The following is a 15,224-nucleotide window of genomic DNA, read 5'->3' on the forward strand; positions in this document are numbered from 1 at the left end:
CATTTCTGACAGTTCCCCTAGGTTTAGAGTAAGATCTCAAGGGAAGAGCTCTAAGGATGCACGACAGAAAGGATGTTGGGCATTCGGACCATTCTGAGGACCCTGAGAAAGATGATGAAACCCTGCCAAAGGTGCTCTTCCATTTGCCGACCCTGGTTTTCTATCACATGTGGCCATCCATACTCTTTACATTAACCAGCGTGTCCCAAATTTAAATAATAACAGTCTTGCTGTTGTTTTTCAGGCAAACACATCTCTTTTACTTGTGATATTCCTTTGCCTAGAAGACCAGAACTGCGAGTATGAGGGTCACAGAATCAAGCAGTGCGCTGCCAGCCTTAGAGATGACCTGGTCCAACCCTCCATCTATAAATGAGGAGACTGAGGAGAGAAATGGTTAAAGTAGTAACCAGTGACTTCCCATTTTCAAAAAGTTTGGACTTCACATTTATTTTAGATTTTTAATTTAATTAATAGTTACGTGTTTCCTGCCCTAGACCCAAGAACTGAATGACAGGCAAAGCAGACAGTAGCTGAGGAATGTTGGGACCTCAGCTTTTGATACTAGTTCTTGGCTAGTATAGGATGTGAAGTTAGACAAACCTTAATTTCTACCTGTGAGCCCATGAGCAAATAATATGACCCTGAGTCTTAATTGTTTATTCAAGAAAAAGACTGTTGCTCTTATGTAGTCGTATAAAGTGCCACACTCATAGTAAGCACTCAGTAAATGCAGTCCATTCTCTTAGGTTTTCTCTAAAAGCCTGTGCTCCCGACTCTTCCCATGGGCTTGAATACATGCCTGGCAGAACTGGAGACTTAATCATTTATTTGAACTTGGGGTAGTACATGTTTGTCTCCTCCCCTACCCCTTTAGAACTTTGTACATGTCAAACAGACACTTCCAGGAAATGAGATATTTATCAAAAGTGTTTATTGATTCCTTCATTACAAGGCCTATATGGTGTAATCTTGAGAAAACAAGCATATTGATGTGATTCATTTTAAAATCCAGTATTCATTAATGAATGGCTATCCATCCACATTTCTTCATTGCCATGAATTCTTCAATTTGATCAGGTCTGTAGTGGCCTGAAAAAAATATTCACCAGAAAAAGTTTAATTATTAATATTAACCACTTAAAAAGACTATAAAAGGATTCTTCAGTTCTCTCAAATGATAGAATGCCTTCTATAAAACTTCATCTGAAATAATGAAGGCTGTTAGACTCATATCTTTTCTGGCTTTTTTCAGCTATGTTAAGTGTCAAACGCTCCTGAGGAGTTTCCTAGATGCAGGTAGGAAATTCTATTTACAATCTATGAGTTCCATGTGCCAGGAGTAAGACATAGTGACTGCTGAAGTACCTATGGAAAGACTTATCTTTCTCAGTGCACATCACTGACAATAGGGCCATTGAAAATTGCTGGACGTTAACCTATGGAGTGAGTAAAGGAAGAGAGCTAATATATTGAGACAACCACAGAAAGACCTCATTCTAGCCTTAATTTCACTGTACGTGAGAAAATGATACATCTAAAACTTGTATTTAAAATTGGATAAGTGGTTTTAGATAAAACAAAAGTGTTCATCATAGCAGGGATAATATTAGAGCTACATTATTTAGTATCTATTATGAGCCAGGCACTGTTCTCAGTGCTTTACACATGTGACTTCATTTAATATGAACAACCATCCATTGTAATACAACCTTCTTACATTTCACAGGTAAGAAACCGAAACTCTAAGAGCTTAAGTTACTTTTCCAAGGCCACCTTAAGCATCAGACCTCGAAGATGAACTCAGAATAGCTGTCTCTAAAGCCTTTCCCTGGGTTAATATAGCAAATAATAGTGGTTTCTTTATTTAGTAGATAGCTGCTAAGCATTTTAGAAGCTATTAATATAAGAATGAAGGTATTGTTTTCGAAAGAAAACGTGTATGTGAATATGGTGAGTCGAGGAGATGAAGAAGATGAAGATGATGAACAAATCCAAGATGTGTGAGATACTGCTTTTACCAAATTCATCAAACTCTAATTTTCTTCATATTTCTTGAATGTGGTATTTAACCTGATATGAAGAGTTAAATAACTAAATAATCATGTTTAATTAGTTCGGAAGTGTCAACATAAGTACATGTAACTTACTTGTAAGCCAATGATAGATTTCAATTACATAATATATTTGAAAAGAAATAAGTCATTCACAGGATACAGCTTAAATATAAGTAAGATATATTTTGGTAATTTTTCTAATTTATGATAATTAAAACATATCTGGAAATGTATGGGTGCATAAATATAGATTTCAGAATTTTAAAGAGGGATGTCAATTTGGAAAATTTCCTCTTATGCATATAAAGTATTTTTTTTTCTTTTTTCAGCCATGCAACATACTAATAGCCAGAATTATCTGGAGGAGAACTTAAGAGACATGTGAGTTTTATTATCAATATTCTTTTCTGAAACTTGAAGTCACATTAATTATTTGGGGGAAGGGAAGTGGGACAATGATAGAGTAAGAATGATGGAGCAAAGCGGTTCAATTCCATCTTTGACGCTCACCGTGTCATGTTTCAGCATCAGCATTATGGTTGCTCAGTTTCTTCAGAAATCCACTTACGAAGAAGTACAGACCATAGTGAAAGAGTTGCTAGGTTTTGCAGAGAAGTGCAAGAGCCTCGAGCTACATGAGTCACCTTCAGAATGCTCTCACCAGTTGGTATGTGAATCATGTTCTGCCTCTCTCTCTCTCTCTCTCTCTCTCTCCCCCTCTCTATTTTTTCAAAAGCTAAATTGCAACCAAAGGTGTTGTTATAGGGAGAGCTTGTTGAATAAATTGGTAGGGGATTGTGAGGCAGCGTTATGTACCATTCATACTCAAGATATACTCTTTATATGTTTATAAACTTACAGTTTATCAGTTCATTTCTGGTGCTCTTTGAACCAAACATTCAAGGGAATGAATTATAGTCTAGAATGTCAGTTTGTTGAGTTGGTTGTTCCTGTCACTGAAACACTGTTGTCTGACATCCTGGTATAAAGGTTCCCGGGAAATTGAAGTATTTAAAACGTTTCTTAGAGAATATGTAAAAGAAGAAAAAAGGTGAATATTATTATGGGATCTCTTCCCACTTAGTAGACAAGCTTAGCAATTGTTATTGTCTCATAACGTATGCCTATCTTATGATCAGCAAATTCTTAATAAGCACTAACACGTTCTATCTATCTACTTGCCTACTTCATCAATTACTCTCATGAAAAACAATTTAAAATACAAATGAGTAGTTTTCTTCTTTATTTGTAATATTTTATTTTACCTTTATGGGGCTAAAACCTACTTTTTATCATACTCTTTGTAGATATATAAAATCGCTAGACTTTTTAGAAACAGATTTTAAATGAAATGCTTCTATCAGTGGCTAGTCTCACTTATTTTATAGTGATTTATTTTTATTTCAAAAGATTAAGACTTTATGCCTTTATCCCCCAAATCTGAAAATATGTCATTTGAGGTTTACAGCATCTTGCACATTTATGGCTACCCAAAGATATTTGAAAATGAACTGAATTGTTACATTTCCACTTGAAAACTTGACAATGAACACACATTGCTTCAGAGTTCAATTCTTAAAACAGGTTGCCATGGAAACAAAACTAAAAACAATTAGGAAGCATGGAACATAGACTACTATCTATTTATTGGTAGATAATTCTCATTAAAAATACCCTGATTTCTTTAGACCCTGGTCATTCTGGCTTATGTGTATTTTAATATCTATGAACTGTGTGGAAATGAAGCAATTGCGTAGGAAAGGAGAGAATGATTAATTTTATTTGGTTAATGTCCAACATGTGAGAATTTAGACTTAAAAACCTAAAAAGTTTTTGCTCAAAATAACTATGTCCAAGGACTATTGGATACAAAATGTAACATTCTGCACTCAGTTGCCTTTTCTAAAAAAATAATAATTCTTTGCCTTTCCTGTGGTTAAGAATGTAGGGCACACAGCCTATCCCTTTAAGTTATTATTTCCTCCTGCAGATGACTACCTTCCTAGAGCACATTTGTAATAACCAAGGAATGGCTGACAAACGTGTTCTTTCTGACTGTTGCAAGACAAATAACACAGCAAGACACAAGTGCTTCCTATTAAGTAAAAAAGATGATGCAGATTACAGGGACGCATTCCAAGTTCCAAATCCTGAGCAGATCTGTGAGATGAACAAGGAGAGCCCAATGTCAGTGAGGAAGAGGTAAGTCATTTCTCCTTTCCATTGTCTTTGGAGAAGAGTATTTTCCAGTTTTGAAGACAGGGCTTTCTTACATAAGAGTCTCCAAGAGCACAATGCTTTATTACATGTAATTGAAGTGAAAATTGGAGCAACAATATATTTTTTCTCTCTCTCAATAACAATTATGGTCTCAGAGAGCCCCATAGGGTATGGAAATGTCTGTGCCATGAAGCCATAAACATGACTAGGGCCTGAAATGGGCCCATCTCCTTAGGGGTTAGATTAGTCAGACGGGTAGCAAATGATGTGGAAATGTACAGTCAAGTGGCAAAGCATAATAAACTGACAGTACTGGAGACAGAGAGCAGGTAATAGCTCAGGCAAGGGGCTGGCATCTGGGATGTTCATCAAGAGATATCAGGGAGGGTATCTGACAGGCATGGACAACGAGTCTGCCATTGGGAACCTAGGAATAAGTAACACTTTTAGATGTCAAAGATCAGTTTTGTACTCAAGAACTCTGATTCTATAATTTCCACTTGGAGTGGACAGCATTATAGCAAATGCTATAGGCAAGTTCCTATTTTGGTTTTCTAGTTAACACAGCATAAGTCTATATGTTGAGAGTGGGATGCTAGCAAGTGGCTGGGGTTTAGAGGGAGGAAATCAATACCCAGAGAGGCAGAAATGACAAGAGAAATACAAGGTTTCAGTTCTCAAGGAATCTAATTCTGGACATTTTACTAAGACAGGTTCAGACACCAGGAATAAGGGCAAGATCTGATTGCTGGGTCTAGAGGGCAAGAGCATGGTAGAGATTTGATTTCAGATTTAAATTATGAAATGTTAGACAAGAGATGAATGAGCAGACAGGGCGACAATGCTGAATAAGGCAAGTTTTGTAATTCACCCATAAAAGGGCAGAGTTGCCCCAGGAATTACTGAGCTTTCAAGAAAAAACTAATAAATGGGCTCTGCTGCTTAGAGATAGGGTTTGGACAGGTTCCCGACCGGTCCGATATCAGGGGCAGCCAGGTGGGAACCGAACGACCAGCTTGGCTACCTATGTACTGCAGTGCTGGCCACTGTGGGTGAAAATTATAGAATCAGATTTGGGTTGAACTTGCAGAGATTTAAAAATCTAACCAATACTCAGGCAGTGAATTTACCCTCTTCTTGAACATTTACAATGAAGTCAGTAATTAAGGAGTTATTGTATATGCTAATTTTAACTTATGTGCATATGACTATAAATATTCAAGAGAAAAATAATTTTCTAATGACTTGTCTCATAATTATAAACCAAGACCTTTATTTAATTTTCAACTAAGGAAGCTGTAACTTATATCAAGGCTAGAGAAAAGTCATCTGTTTTGGAATCAAAAGATAGCAGAGCAACTTTCCTAGTCTGGCAAGACCTTTTGGGTAATCTTGAGAGACATCTCTCCACCCAACAATAGCTTCTAAATTTAATTCCTCTGTACTCCTGTATAATCCTGACTTTACAGTTCGGTTGAGACTATAGAATTTTTTACCTTCTTCTCCTTAGAAAAGAGTGAAAAGTTTTAATTGCTGACTTCCTTTCTCCGCTGGCCCAGAGGTACAGTTGGTCACTTCATGGGCATTCAGGATGTCTGACTAACGGCACAGTGACCTACTGTAAATATTTGGTGCATTTAAGTATAGTCTCGTGTTTTTCACCACGATATTCTAGATGTTACAGGTCAACAAAACTAAATGAACCCTAGTTTTCAAGAAACAGTGCCAGCACATTTTCCAAAATTCCAAATTACATGACTTTGGGTTTGTCAAATTATAGGTACATTTATGAAACTTCTAGAAAGCATCCATTCTTATATGGACCCACTATTCTGACCATGTCTACGTGCTATGAAACAGCTATTCAGTCTTGTTGCCAAGAAGAAAATAAGACTGCATGCTTCCTGATAAAGGTAAGATGCCCATATGTCAGCTGTTATTGAGGGCCTTGCCGTTCAAAGTGTGCCCAGTGGCCAGCAGCATACGTGCGACCCAACAGCTTGGTAGACGTGCAAATCTGACGTTCTCCAGAACTACTGAACAAGACTTCTTTTTTAACAAGATACCTAGGCAATCTGTGTAGCATTTAAATCTGAGAAGCATGATCTAATATAGATATTACTTCATAGTCAATATTTAATGGTTCAGTGACTATTGTTATGTAATAGAAGACCCCAAAATTTAGTGACTCAGAACAGCAATCATGTTATTATCTCATAATTTTTGTGGGTCAGGAATTCAGGAAGGACTCACCTAGGTGGTTCTGTCTCGTGATCTTTCATGCGGTTGTACTCCGACATGAGTGGTTGGATCCAGAACTCCGAATGGCTGCAGGGCCAGGGTTCAGCATCTCTTGAAGAGATTCAACATCTTTCTTATAATCTCAGGGCCCTTCCAAGCAGTCTTGCTGTTGACATAAGAATGTAAAAAAACCCGTAGAGAATTTTTAAAAGAATTTATTTGGGCCCAAATGATGACAATGCCAGGAACCAAAATCTCAAATGCCCAGGAGAATGGCAGTTTTGCAGTTTCTTTTATCCATTTGGAATTAAGGAGAGAATGTAAAGGTTACATGAAGGTGGGAGAAGGCAAGGAGGGGATTGGATTACAGGACAGCTAACAGTATTATGTGTTCTCTTCAGGGCCTGAAAAGGAAGCATTTCAAAGGTGTTAACATAGATGCACAGGGCTTGCTTAAGGGAAAGAAAACTTCTGCTAAGGAATTTATATGCCTGGGGCATGACTGCTCATCATAATGTGCCCAGTTAAGAATGTATGGTCAGGTCACCCTGTGAGGTTACTTTTGCTTAGACTCATTACAAACTTCTCTTTAGTCCCCACTGCCTTGATGAGTTTGGGCTTCCTTCCAGCACGGTGGCCTCAGGGCCGTTGGACGGCTTACTCCTGGCTAAGTCGTCAAGAATGATTATTCTAATGGATAAAGCAGCAATGGCATGACCTTGTATGACCAGACTCACAAGTTACTTCTGCCACACTCTGTTGGTTGAAACACCATGAAATCTCCCCAATTTGAAGAGGAAAGTATTTATACTGTACCTTTTGATGGGAGAATTGTCGATGTGTCATTGTAAAACGAACATGGGATAGAAGATATTGTTGTAGCCATCTTTGGAATATACAGTCTGCCACACTTCATCTTTAACAAAGTGCTTTTTCTTTTTCATTAAATAGATGTAAATAGTTGTAAAAGTGATTAGTTCCATGATAAAGGTACATTTTAAGTGTGCTCATTAAAGTTCTAAATATCAACATAAAGGAATTGTTTTTCCTAGAGGGGGCACCACGTGGGTTTTCCAAAGGCTGTGCTAAGGTGCGTAGTAGTTTGCTAATCATTTTGATGAATTCCTCAAGGCTAAACTTAGTACTACTTCTACCTTGCTGTTTCCTTCCATTTTTTTTCAGTGACATTTTATCTCATATTCTTCTAAACTGCTATTTTTTCTATTCCTTTACACCTATTTTTCCTATTCGTCTCCTCATTGTCTATCTCAGGTAAGAGATTAAATAATGTATCTAAAGAGTTTCTGGCATAGGCTAAATATGTATTAATTGTAGCTATCATCGTTAAAGCCATACACACACACACATACATATACACATATATCTCATTAAAGGTATATATATATATTTCTTACCTCCCTCTCCATTCTTTCCCTTGGTGAATTCCAATTCTTTCAGAAGCCAATTCTGAATTCCTATCAGGACAGTCTTTGTTTGTTTGTTTGTTTCATATTAATCAAAAGTGCATGATCATGCAGATGTTTGTCTCATTACCTGGCATTTCTGAGGAATGAGTTTTTTCATGGGGTGAGTTTTGTAGATAACTTGGTGCTTACTGTTTTAAGTTACATAGTTTTCTTACCCTTCACCTTTTTCAGTAGAATTTTTTTCTTGATGTATAATATACCCCTATAATGTTAAGCATAAACACATGTTTTTAAGTTAGCTAAGAGTTCTTTCCCCCTCTACCTCACTTGGTGACATTTATGGTTTTGCTGCTTCCAGGATGCCTGTTCCTAGCAGTCTGGCTCCAACCTCAGAAATAATTACACAACCGATTGTGCAACTGTGAGTGAAGCCCTTAGAGACTGTCTCATGAAGAAATAATTAAGCTTTTTGTACTTAATTTCAAATGAGTATGATACAACAAAATAAGGACAAAAAGAATTACATTTATAATTAATTATAAAAATATAGTTATGATTATTGTGCCAGTTTTGCAGTTTGAATATTCCCTTTGTGTACATTTTCTAACTTCCTTGTAAAGACAACAGTGTAGAGTGCAGTTATCCAAAGTAAAAGTAGTATATGGTCAGTATAATGTTTTAAGTGAAAATATAAAGCTCGTCTGAAATTTAAAATATAATATATTCTCACCACTAAAAGATATCAATTTGGGCATATTTCTTTTTGTTCACTTTTGTCTACTTACAGATTTTATTTTGTATATTGTTGTGATCACACTGAATACAGAGTTTTGATTAGAGATTTTAAAATCTTACTTTTTATTAGAAACCCACATCTTTTCAAAAATAATGTGCTGTTATTCACTTAACCTTCTCTCAGCTGTTGAGACTTTTCTCATCCCCAAATTTTTGCTATCGTAACAAAACATGCATGTTTTTCTTTTGTGTAATTATGTTTTTATTTATTTAAAAAAGTTTATTGGCAATAGTTTAAAAAGTAAAAACCCTGAGTTAAAGAATATAAACACATTTTGAAGGAATTCATTTATATATTGCAAAACTGAAGCATATATTACAGATAACACTAGGAGACATGTCCATGATAACAGTTAGTAACTTAAATGAACCCAAAATACAGCTGTAAGACGTACTGGATGTAGTCCAGTGGCTCTCTGGACTTCTCTGCTCAGTTTCTTGTTCTCATTTATATTTCAAATGTTTGATCACTGGACCAAGTGATCTCTAGGGAAGACAGATGCTATTTGATGAAAAAAAAAAACCCAAATCATGCTGTTGTACTTGGCCTCTTTTAAATGAGACACTAAAAGCTTTCCAATTTTGAAGCAATACACAATTTTTACTTTTCTTTCTTCCTTACTAATATTGAAATTAACTTTGTCTCTTACTACTATATTTTTCTGATGTTGTTTTTCTAATTACAGCTAGATCCCATCAGAAAATACATTAGAGACATATCTTTGAGGCATCACCATTTATGTGAAATTGGGATTAAATTCAACCACAAAGTAGCAAAAGCAGTGTAAGTTACCTACTTAGACTGATGCACTTTGTTGCTGCTGGACCACCCCTTTTTATTAAGTTCATTAAAAAATCATTCATCTTTTATTTCATCATGTCTCTCAGTAAAACCTGTCTCCTTTCTCTACACATAGGCTACCTGCTTGTTCAGTAGGGCACACATGGCTGTGCAGAAAAATCTCATAGTTCTCATCACCCGTTATCTCCCGCCTCAATCTCTTCCATCTGCTCAAATCCCTTAGTCACTTCCTCAGTGCACAAAGGGTCCCGTACCTGCAGAAGCAGGCGCTTTAGTTGTACTGCAGGGCGAAAGCTGAAGGACCAAAACTATTTTTTTCTCTGAGAAGAGAAAAAAGAATTGGCTCCAGTGTTACACATAACAGAAAAAGCTAGGGATGTTTGCTAGGGGTGGGGATGGATGAGGATGAGGTGGGAGAAGAATTCGCTGTTATTCATTATGTCTCTTTCCTGGCCCAGGTTGTGTTTCTGTCCAAGTTGACCTCTGAAGGCATGCATCTTCCTTATATCACCTTCTTTCCCAATTTGGGACAACATTGGGCTGCCTGGAAACTCAGTGCTTCTTATTTTCCCTATTCCCCAAGAAATTTAGGGGATGTTGCTCACTCATCAACAGAGAGAGGCAAGGGAGACCCACACCTCCTGTAATTGTCTATGAAGAAGAAGAGTTATACTTGGAAAGTCAGGTCACATAATATCCAAATTACCTCTCTAAGCAACTCAACTCCTTAAGCAATAATTTAAATGATGGAAATGACTACACTTTCCATGATTGTGATTTGGATCATGTTTGTTTTGTGCCTTAGATCTTATATGGCTCTGGGTGCCATCACTGAGGAGATAGAGCGTTTAGAATACACTCTCCTCAGCCTACATTTGCAACTACGTTTCTATCCTTTTGGTTACTCAACGAACTAGAACTAATTTTAGAAAGGGGCAAATTCACAATATTGTTGAAAATGTACTTATTTTTCTTTTCAGGGAATTGGCTCTGTTGACTAAAAAACAACCTAAAGCTAACTTTTCTGAAATTGCCAAATTGGCTGTTGATGTGAAAAATCTGCATCAGACCTGTTGTGAAGGAAATGCATTAGCGTGTGTGCTTGGCCGGGTAAGAGCCTCTGTTTCCTTGGCACTCATTCAGCCTTTACAATACTTGTAATTCTTACTGTAGGGAAGAGGAATGGGGGAGGATGAGGAGGGTCAAATGTATGGTGATGGAAGGAGATTAGACTTTGGGTGGTGAGCAGACAATGCAATAATGTATCATAGAATCGTATGCTTGAAACTAATATGATGTTATTAACCAATATCATCACAATAAGTTCAATTTTAAAAACTTATAATTCTTTTTTATTGTTGTCCAATTACAGTTGTTCCCATTTTCTTCCCTCATTGTTCTTCCCTGCCCTACCCATCCCTACTTTCCACATTCAATCCCCCCACGCTCCCCAACCATTGTAATTCTTAAATAAAGGTATATAATGAATCTAGAAATGTAATTATCATTTATCAGGTTTTGGTATTCAGTTATGTTAACTTCTGATAATGAATTTGAAATGTCTTTCTTTTGAATTTCCTGAAACAAATTAAATAGTATTGAGGCTTGCCAGGTCTGTGAAGGTTTAAAAGAATGAGCAGGGATGAAGATAGGAACTGCTGGGACAGCTTCTCTGTTTATTTTCTTTTGGACTTACTTTAACATTTTTCAGTCAATTCTCATCCCTCATAAATTCTGTACTTGCCAGAACTTATTTGTAACCCCCAAATCCATTCTCACAGCACTTCTCTGGTCTTTCTCAGACTTGAGCCTGCTCAGAGCAGCGCAGCCTCTGAGGTGCCTGCTGTGTGTCGTCCCAGCGGAGGCGGAGCCAGGCCATGCTCTGGCTTTGCGTTTGAGTTCTCCTGCTGTGAACAAGTGCTCATTCTGTGGTCTCGTCAGTGCCATGTTTTCCTCACTCTTGTACTTTTTGTTGGTGATTTATTAGCTGTTGAAAATGTCCCCAAGGGTAGTGCTGAAGTGCTGTCTAGTGTTCTAAGCACAAGAAGACCATGATGTGCCTTAGGAAGAAAATGTGTGTGTCAGATATGCTTTGCTCACGCATGAGTAACAGTGCTCGTGGCTGTGAATTCAATGTGGGTAAATCACCAATATATATTGCATAAGGTGTCTTGAAACCTGAAGTTACATAAAACAGGGTTACGTCTTGATCTCTTGACGAAAATGTGGCTGGAGTCTTGCAGAAACTGAACGCTGTATTTCCCCTGGGGTTGATGATTCCGTATTCACAAATTCAGTGTTTACACAACTGTGAATAATGAGAATGTGCTTATTTTTGTGAAGGTTTTAAGCATACACTTTTCTTTAACAAGTCTCCTTCATCAGCATTTTCTCATTGAGGAATACAGAGTTGCACATGGTAATATTATTTGATAATCAAAAACATCAATTATGCAATTACACCTCCTTTTCCCATGTATTTGTATTTTCTCCTTTAATTAATTAGTTTTGTGAAAGGACTATTATTGGTCTTTTCCAAGAGCAAATTCTTGGACTTATTTATCAATTTTCTGTTTCTCCTTTTAATTTTATTAATTCTTTCAAGTTTGTTTAGTTGTTTTTGTCTCAATTATTTTGGTTAACTTATTAGTTTAACTTATACTCATTCTTTTAAAATAACTTTGTTAACAATAATTATTTCACTTGAACTATCACTTCTTTTATACACTATGTTCCATTGATTATTTTTTATACTGATGTAATTCTCTTTTGAGTAGAATATTTCTAATAATGCTTTCAGGAATGGTGTACGGATTATATACATCTGAGTCGTGTGTCCTAGAAAAATTTCTTCCCTTTGTTACTGCTCATTATATGATACCACCCAGTGATGAGTGCAAAGGTGTGTGGAGAAAACCATGAATGGTAGGGGAAGTTTTACTTACCTGGAATGCCAGTATTCTTATAGTTTCTTTCCTCAATTTCCTTCCCCTTTTTTCACTACCCTTTGAAAACTGGTATTACCTAAAGGTCCACTCCTGGTCTTTTCCTTTCTTATTTTACACACACAATCAGAGCTGGCTGGCCAGCCCGCAAAGATTCACTCTCCTCTTCCACAGTCCAGATTGGTTGCTGGGCCATGAATTACATTTCCTGTCTCACAGCTAAGTGGGGCCACTTCATTGAGTTCTGCTCAGAAGTGATTTATGCTATTTCTAGGCCTGTCTATAAAAATCTCCTGCCGAAGCGCCCTCAGTCCAATGGCAATGTTAAAAGCCTCAGGTTGAAAAAGCCTACTTTCTAGAATTACGGCCTAGGGGCAATACTCTTTCCTTCCCAATAGGACTTTATTGAGAATGAAATAAACCTGATTTTATTCAGCCAGAGAGAACATTCTAGTTATTTAAATAATGCACACACTTTTTTTTTTTTTTTTTTTACCAGTCTAAACCTAAACTTATAGCTTCAATTTATTCAATTTACCCTCAGGCCATTCTTCTTCCCAAATTAGTAATCTACAGTGACAACTGCTTAGAGGAAATTTTCATGAAGATGCCTAATAGATGTCTTACATCATCTTTTTTTTTTTAATTTGGAGATATTTTTTGTTGTTGTTTTTCAAGTACAGTTATCTTCATTTTCTCACCATCACTTTCTCCCGCCCCACCCTCAATCCTATCCATCTTTGGTTTGTCCATGGGTCCTTTATACATGTTCCTTGACAACCCTTTCCCTTCTTTCCCCTGTTATCCTTCTCCCCACCTCCCCACCCCTCTGGTTACTGTCAGTTTGTTCTTTGTTTCAATATCTCTGGTTATATTTTGCTTACTTGTCTGTTTTGTTGATTAGATTCCACTTATTGGTGAGATCATATGGTATTTGTCTTTCACTGCCTGGCTTATTTCACTTAGCATAATACTCTCCAGTTCCATCCATGTTGTCGCAAAGGGTAGGAGCTCCTTCTTCCTCTCTGCTGTGTAGTATTCCATTGTATAAATGTGCCGTAGTTTTTTGATCCATTCATTTACTGATGGGCACTTTTGTTGCTTCCAGCACTTGGCTATTGTAAATTGTGCTGCTGTGAACATTGGGGTGCATAGGTTCTTTTGAATTGGTGTTTCAGGATTCTTAAGGTATAATCTCAACAGTGGACTTGGCAGGACAAAAGGCCATTCCATTTTCAGTTTTTTTGAGGAAATTCCATACTATTTTCCACAGTGGCTGCACCAGTCTGCATTCCCACCAATAATGTACTAGGGTTCCCTTTCCTGCACAACTTTTCCAGCTTTATTGTTTGTTGATTTATTTATGATGGTCATTCTTTCCTGTGTGAAGTGGTAACTTACTGTGGATTTAATTTGCACCTCTTTGATGGCAAGTGATGCTGAGCATCCTTTCATATGTCTCTGGGCCCACATATGTCTTCCTTGGAGAAGTGTCTGTTCAGGTCCTTTGTCCATTTTTAAATTGGATTATTGGTCTTCCTGGAGTGGACTCATGTGAGTTCTTTATGAACTTTTGAGATCAAACCTTTGTCTGAGGTATCATTGACGAACATATTTTCCCATATGGTTGGTTCCCTTTTCATTTTGCTGATTTTTTTTAGCCATGCAGAAGCTTTTTAATTTGTTGAAGTCCCATTTGTTTATTCTTTCCTTTATGTCTCTTGCTCTAGGGGACATATTGGTGAAAATATTGCTGTGTGGAATATCTAAGATTTAACTCTATATATTTACAGTTTCTGTTATAATGCATTATTATTATTTCATTATTTGACTCTCCAACTAGATTATGAGTTCCTTAAGTGTAGAAAATAGCTTATTCATACTCACAATTACTTGTGTGTATGTGTGCATGTATAGTGAATGTTAAATATGCAAGTGTAATAGTAATATTATTGTAATATATGTAGTAAGTGACAGAAACAAATGTTTCCTAAATTGAGATCTTAAAACAATAACCACAATAGCAAGACAATATAACTCTTAATTTGAATTTTGTTGAGCTAAACATGGAAACAATAGTATGGTCTGTGTCCCCTTAAGTTCTTTCAGACATGTTAAAAGAGATTATGACACTTGAGTAAGGTCAAATAGAGTAGTTTTTCTGATTAGAATGAGTTTTTTAGTGTCTCAGTTTGTCAAGAATAGAGCAGTGTAAGATGCAAAGTTTTTTCTGTTTTTTTACTAATAACAAAATAATAAATAAGTTTAGAACGAAGTCATCAAAAATAACTGCTCCCTTTTATGTTTTAGAGCCAGTTTATGAACTATACCTGCTCTAAACAGGCTATCCTATCAAGCAAGATCACTCGGTGCTGTGCGCTGCCGGGGCCGTTCCGAGGGGAATGCATTATCAACTCAGAAAATGACAGCAAACCTGCTCTTTCATCCCTGCCCCTCAGCCGGTTTACGGAAGACCCATTTGTATGCAAACAATTCACTGACAAGCAAGATGATTTCCTACAAGAGTAATACAGATTTTTGTAAAATCTTATTGATGGAATACTATATGATTCTTTGGAATATTATCTTGAATTGTAAATTTAAATGATGACAGGTCAGCCAATGATGTAAGTGAGTGACTGACAGGGGGCTATGACCAAGAAATGTCTTGTGGAATTCAAAGTTGGCAGCTAATATATAAGCTATTATCTAGCTCTTCTAGCCTCTTATTGCCATA

General features: G+C 36.8%; 1 protein-coding gene across 6 annotated transcripts in view; it reads left to right on the plus strand.

Moving 5' to 3' along the window:
• Window positions 1-1,165: 1,165 nt before the first annotated feature.
• LOC112320514 (alpha-fetoprotein-like) overlaps window positions 1,166-15,224 on the plus strand; it is a 38,831-nt gene continuing 24,772 nt past the window's right edge. For 3 of the 6 annotated variants that reach the window (XR_008426754.1, XM_045185308.2, XM_045185324.2), the window contains exons 1-9: window positions 1,166-1,299; window positions 2,387-2,438; window positions 2,583-2,724; window positions 4,048-4,259; window positions 6,058-6,190; window positions 7,571-7,608; window positions 8,304-8,366; window positions 10,523-10,652; window positions 14,798-15,012. Coding sequence is in view for 5 of the 6 variants with exons in the window: in XM_045185308.2 (XP_045041243.2) it covers window positions 1,215-1,299; window positions 2,387-2,438; window positions 2,583-2,724; window positions 4,048-4,259; window positions 6,058-6,190; window positions 7,571-7,608; window positions 8,304-8,366; window positions 10,523-10,652; window positions 14,798-15,012 (1,070 nt within the window). In the remaining variant the exon portion in view is untranslated. Of the gene's footprint in view, window positions 1,300-1,329; window positions 1,730-2,386; window positions 2,439-2,582; window positions 2,725-4,047; window positions 4,260-6,057; window positions 6,191-7,570; window positions 7,609-8,303; window positions 8,367-9,426; window positions 9,525-10,522; window positions 10,653-14,797; window positions 15,013-15,224 lie in introns of those variants that run through there. The other 3 variants (XM_045185318.2, XM_045185313.2, XM_024577977.4) reach the window with 3 other exon arrangements.

This window comes from Desmodus rotundus, chromosome 4 (genome assembly GCF_022682495.2).
Source record: "Desmodus rotundus isolate HL8 chromosome 4, HLdesRot8A.1, whole genome shotgun sequence".
Classification (NCBI taxonomy): Eukaryota; Metazoa; Chordata; class Mammalia; order Chiroptera; family Phyllostomidae; genus Desmodus; species Desmodus rotundus.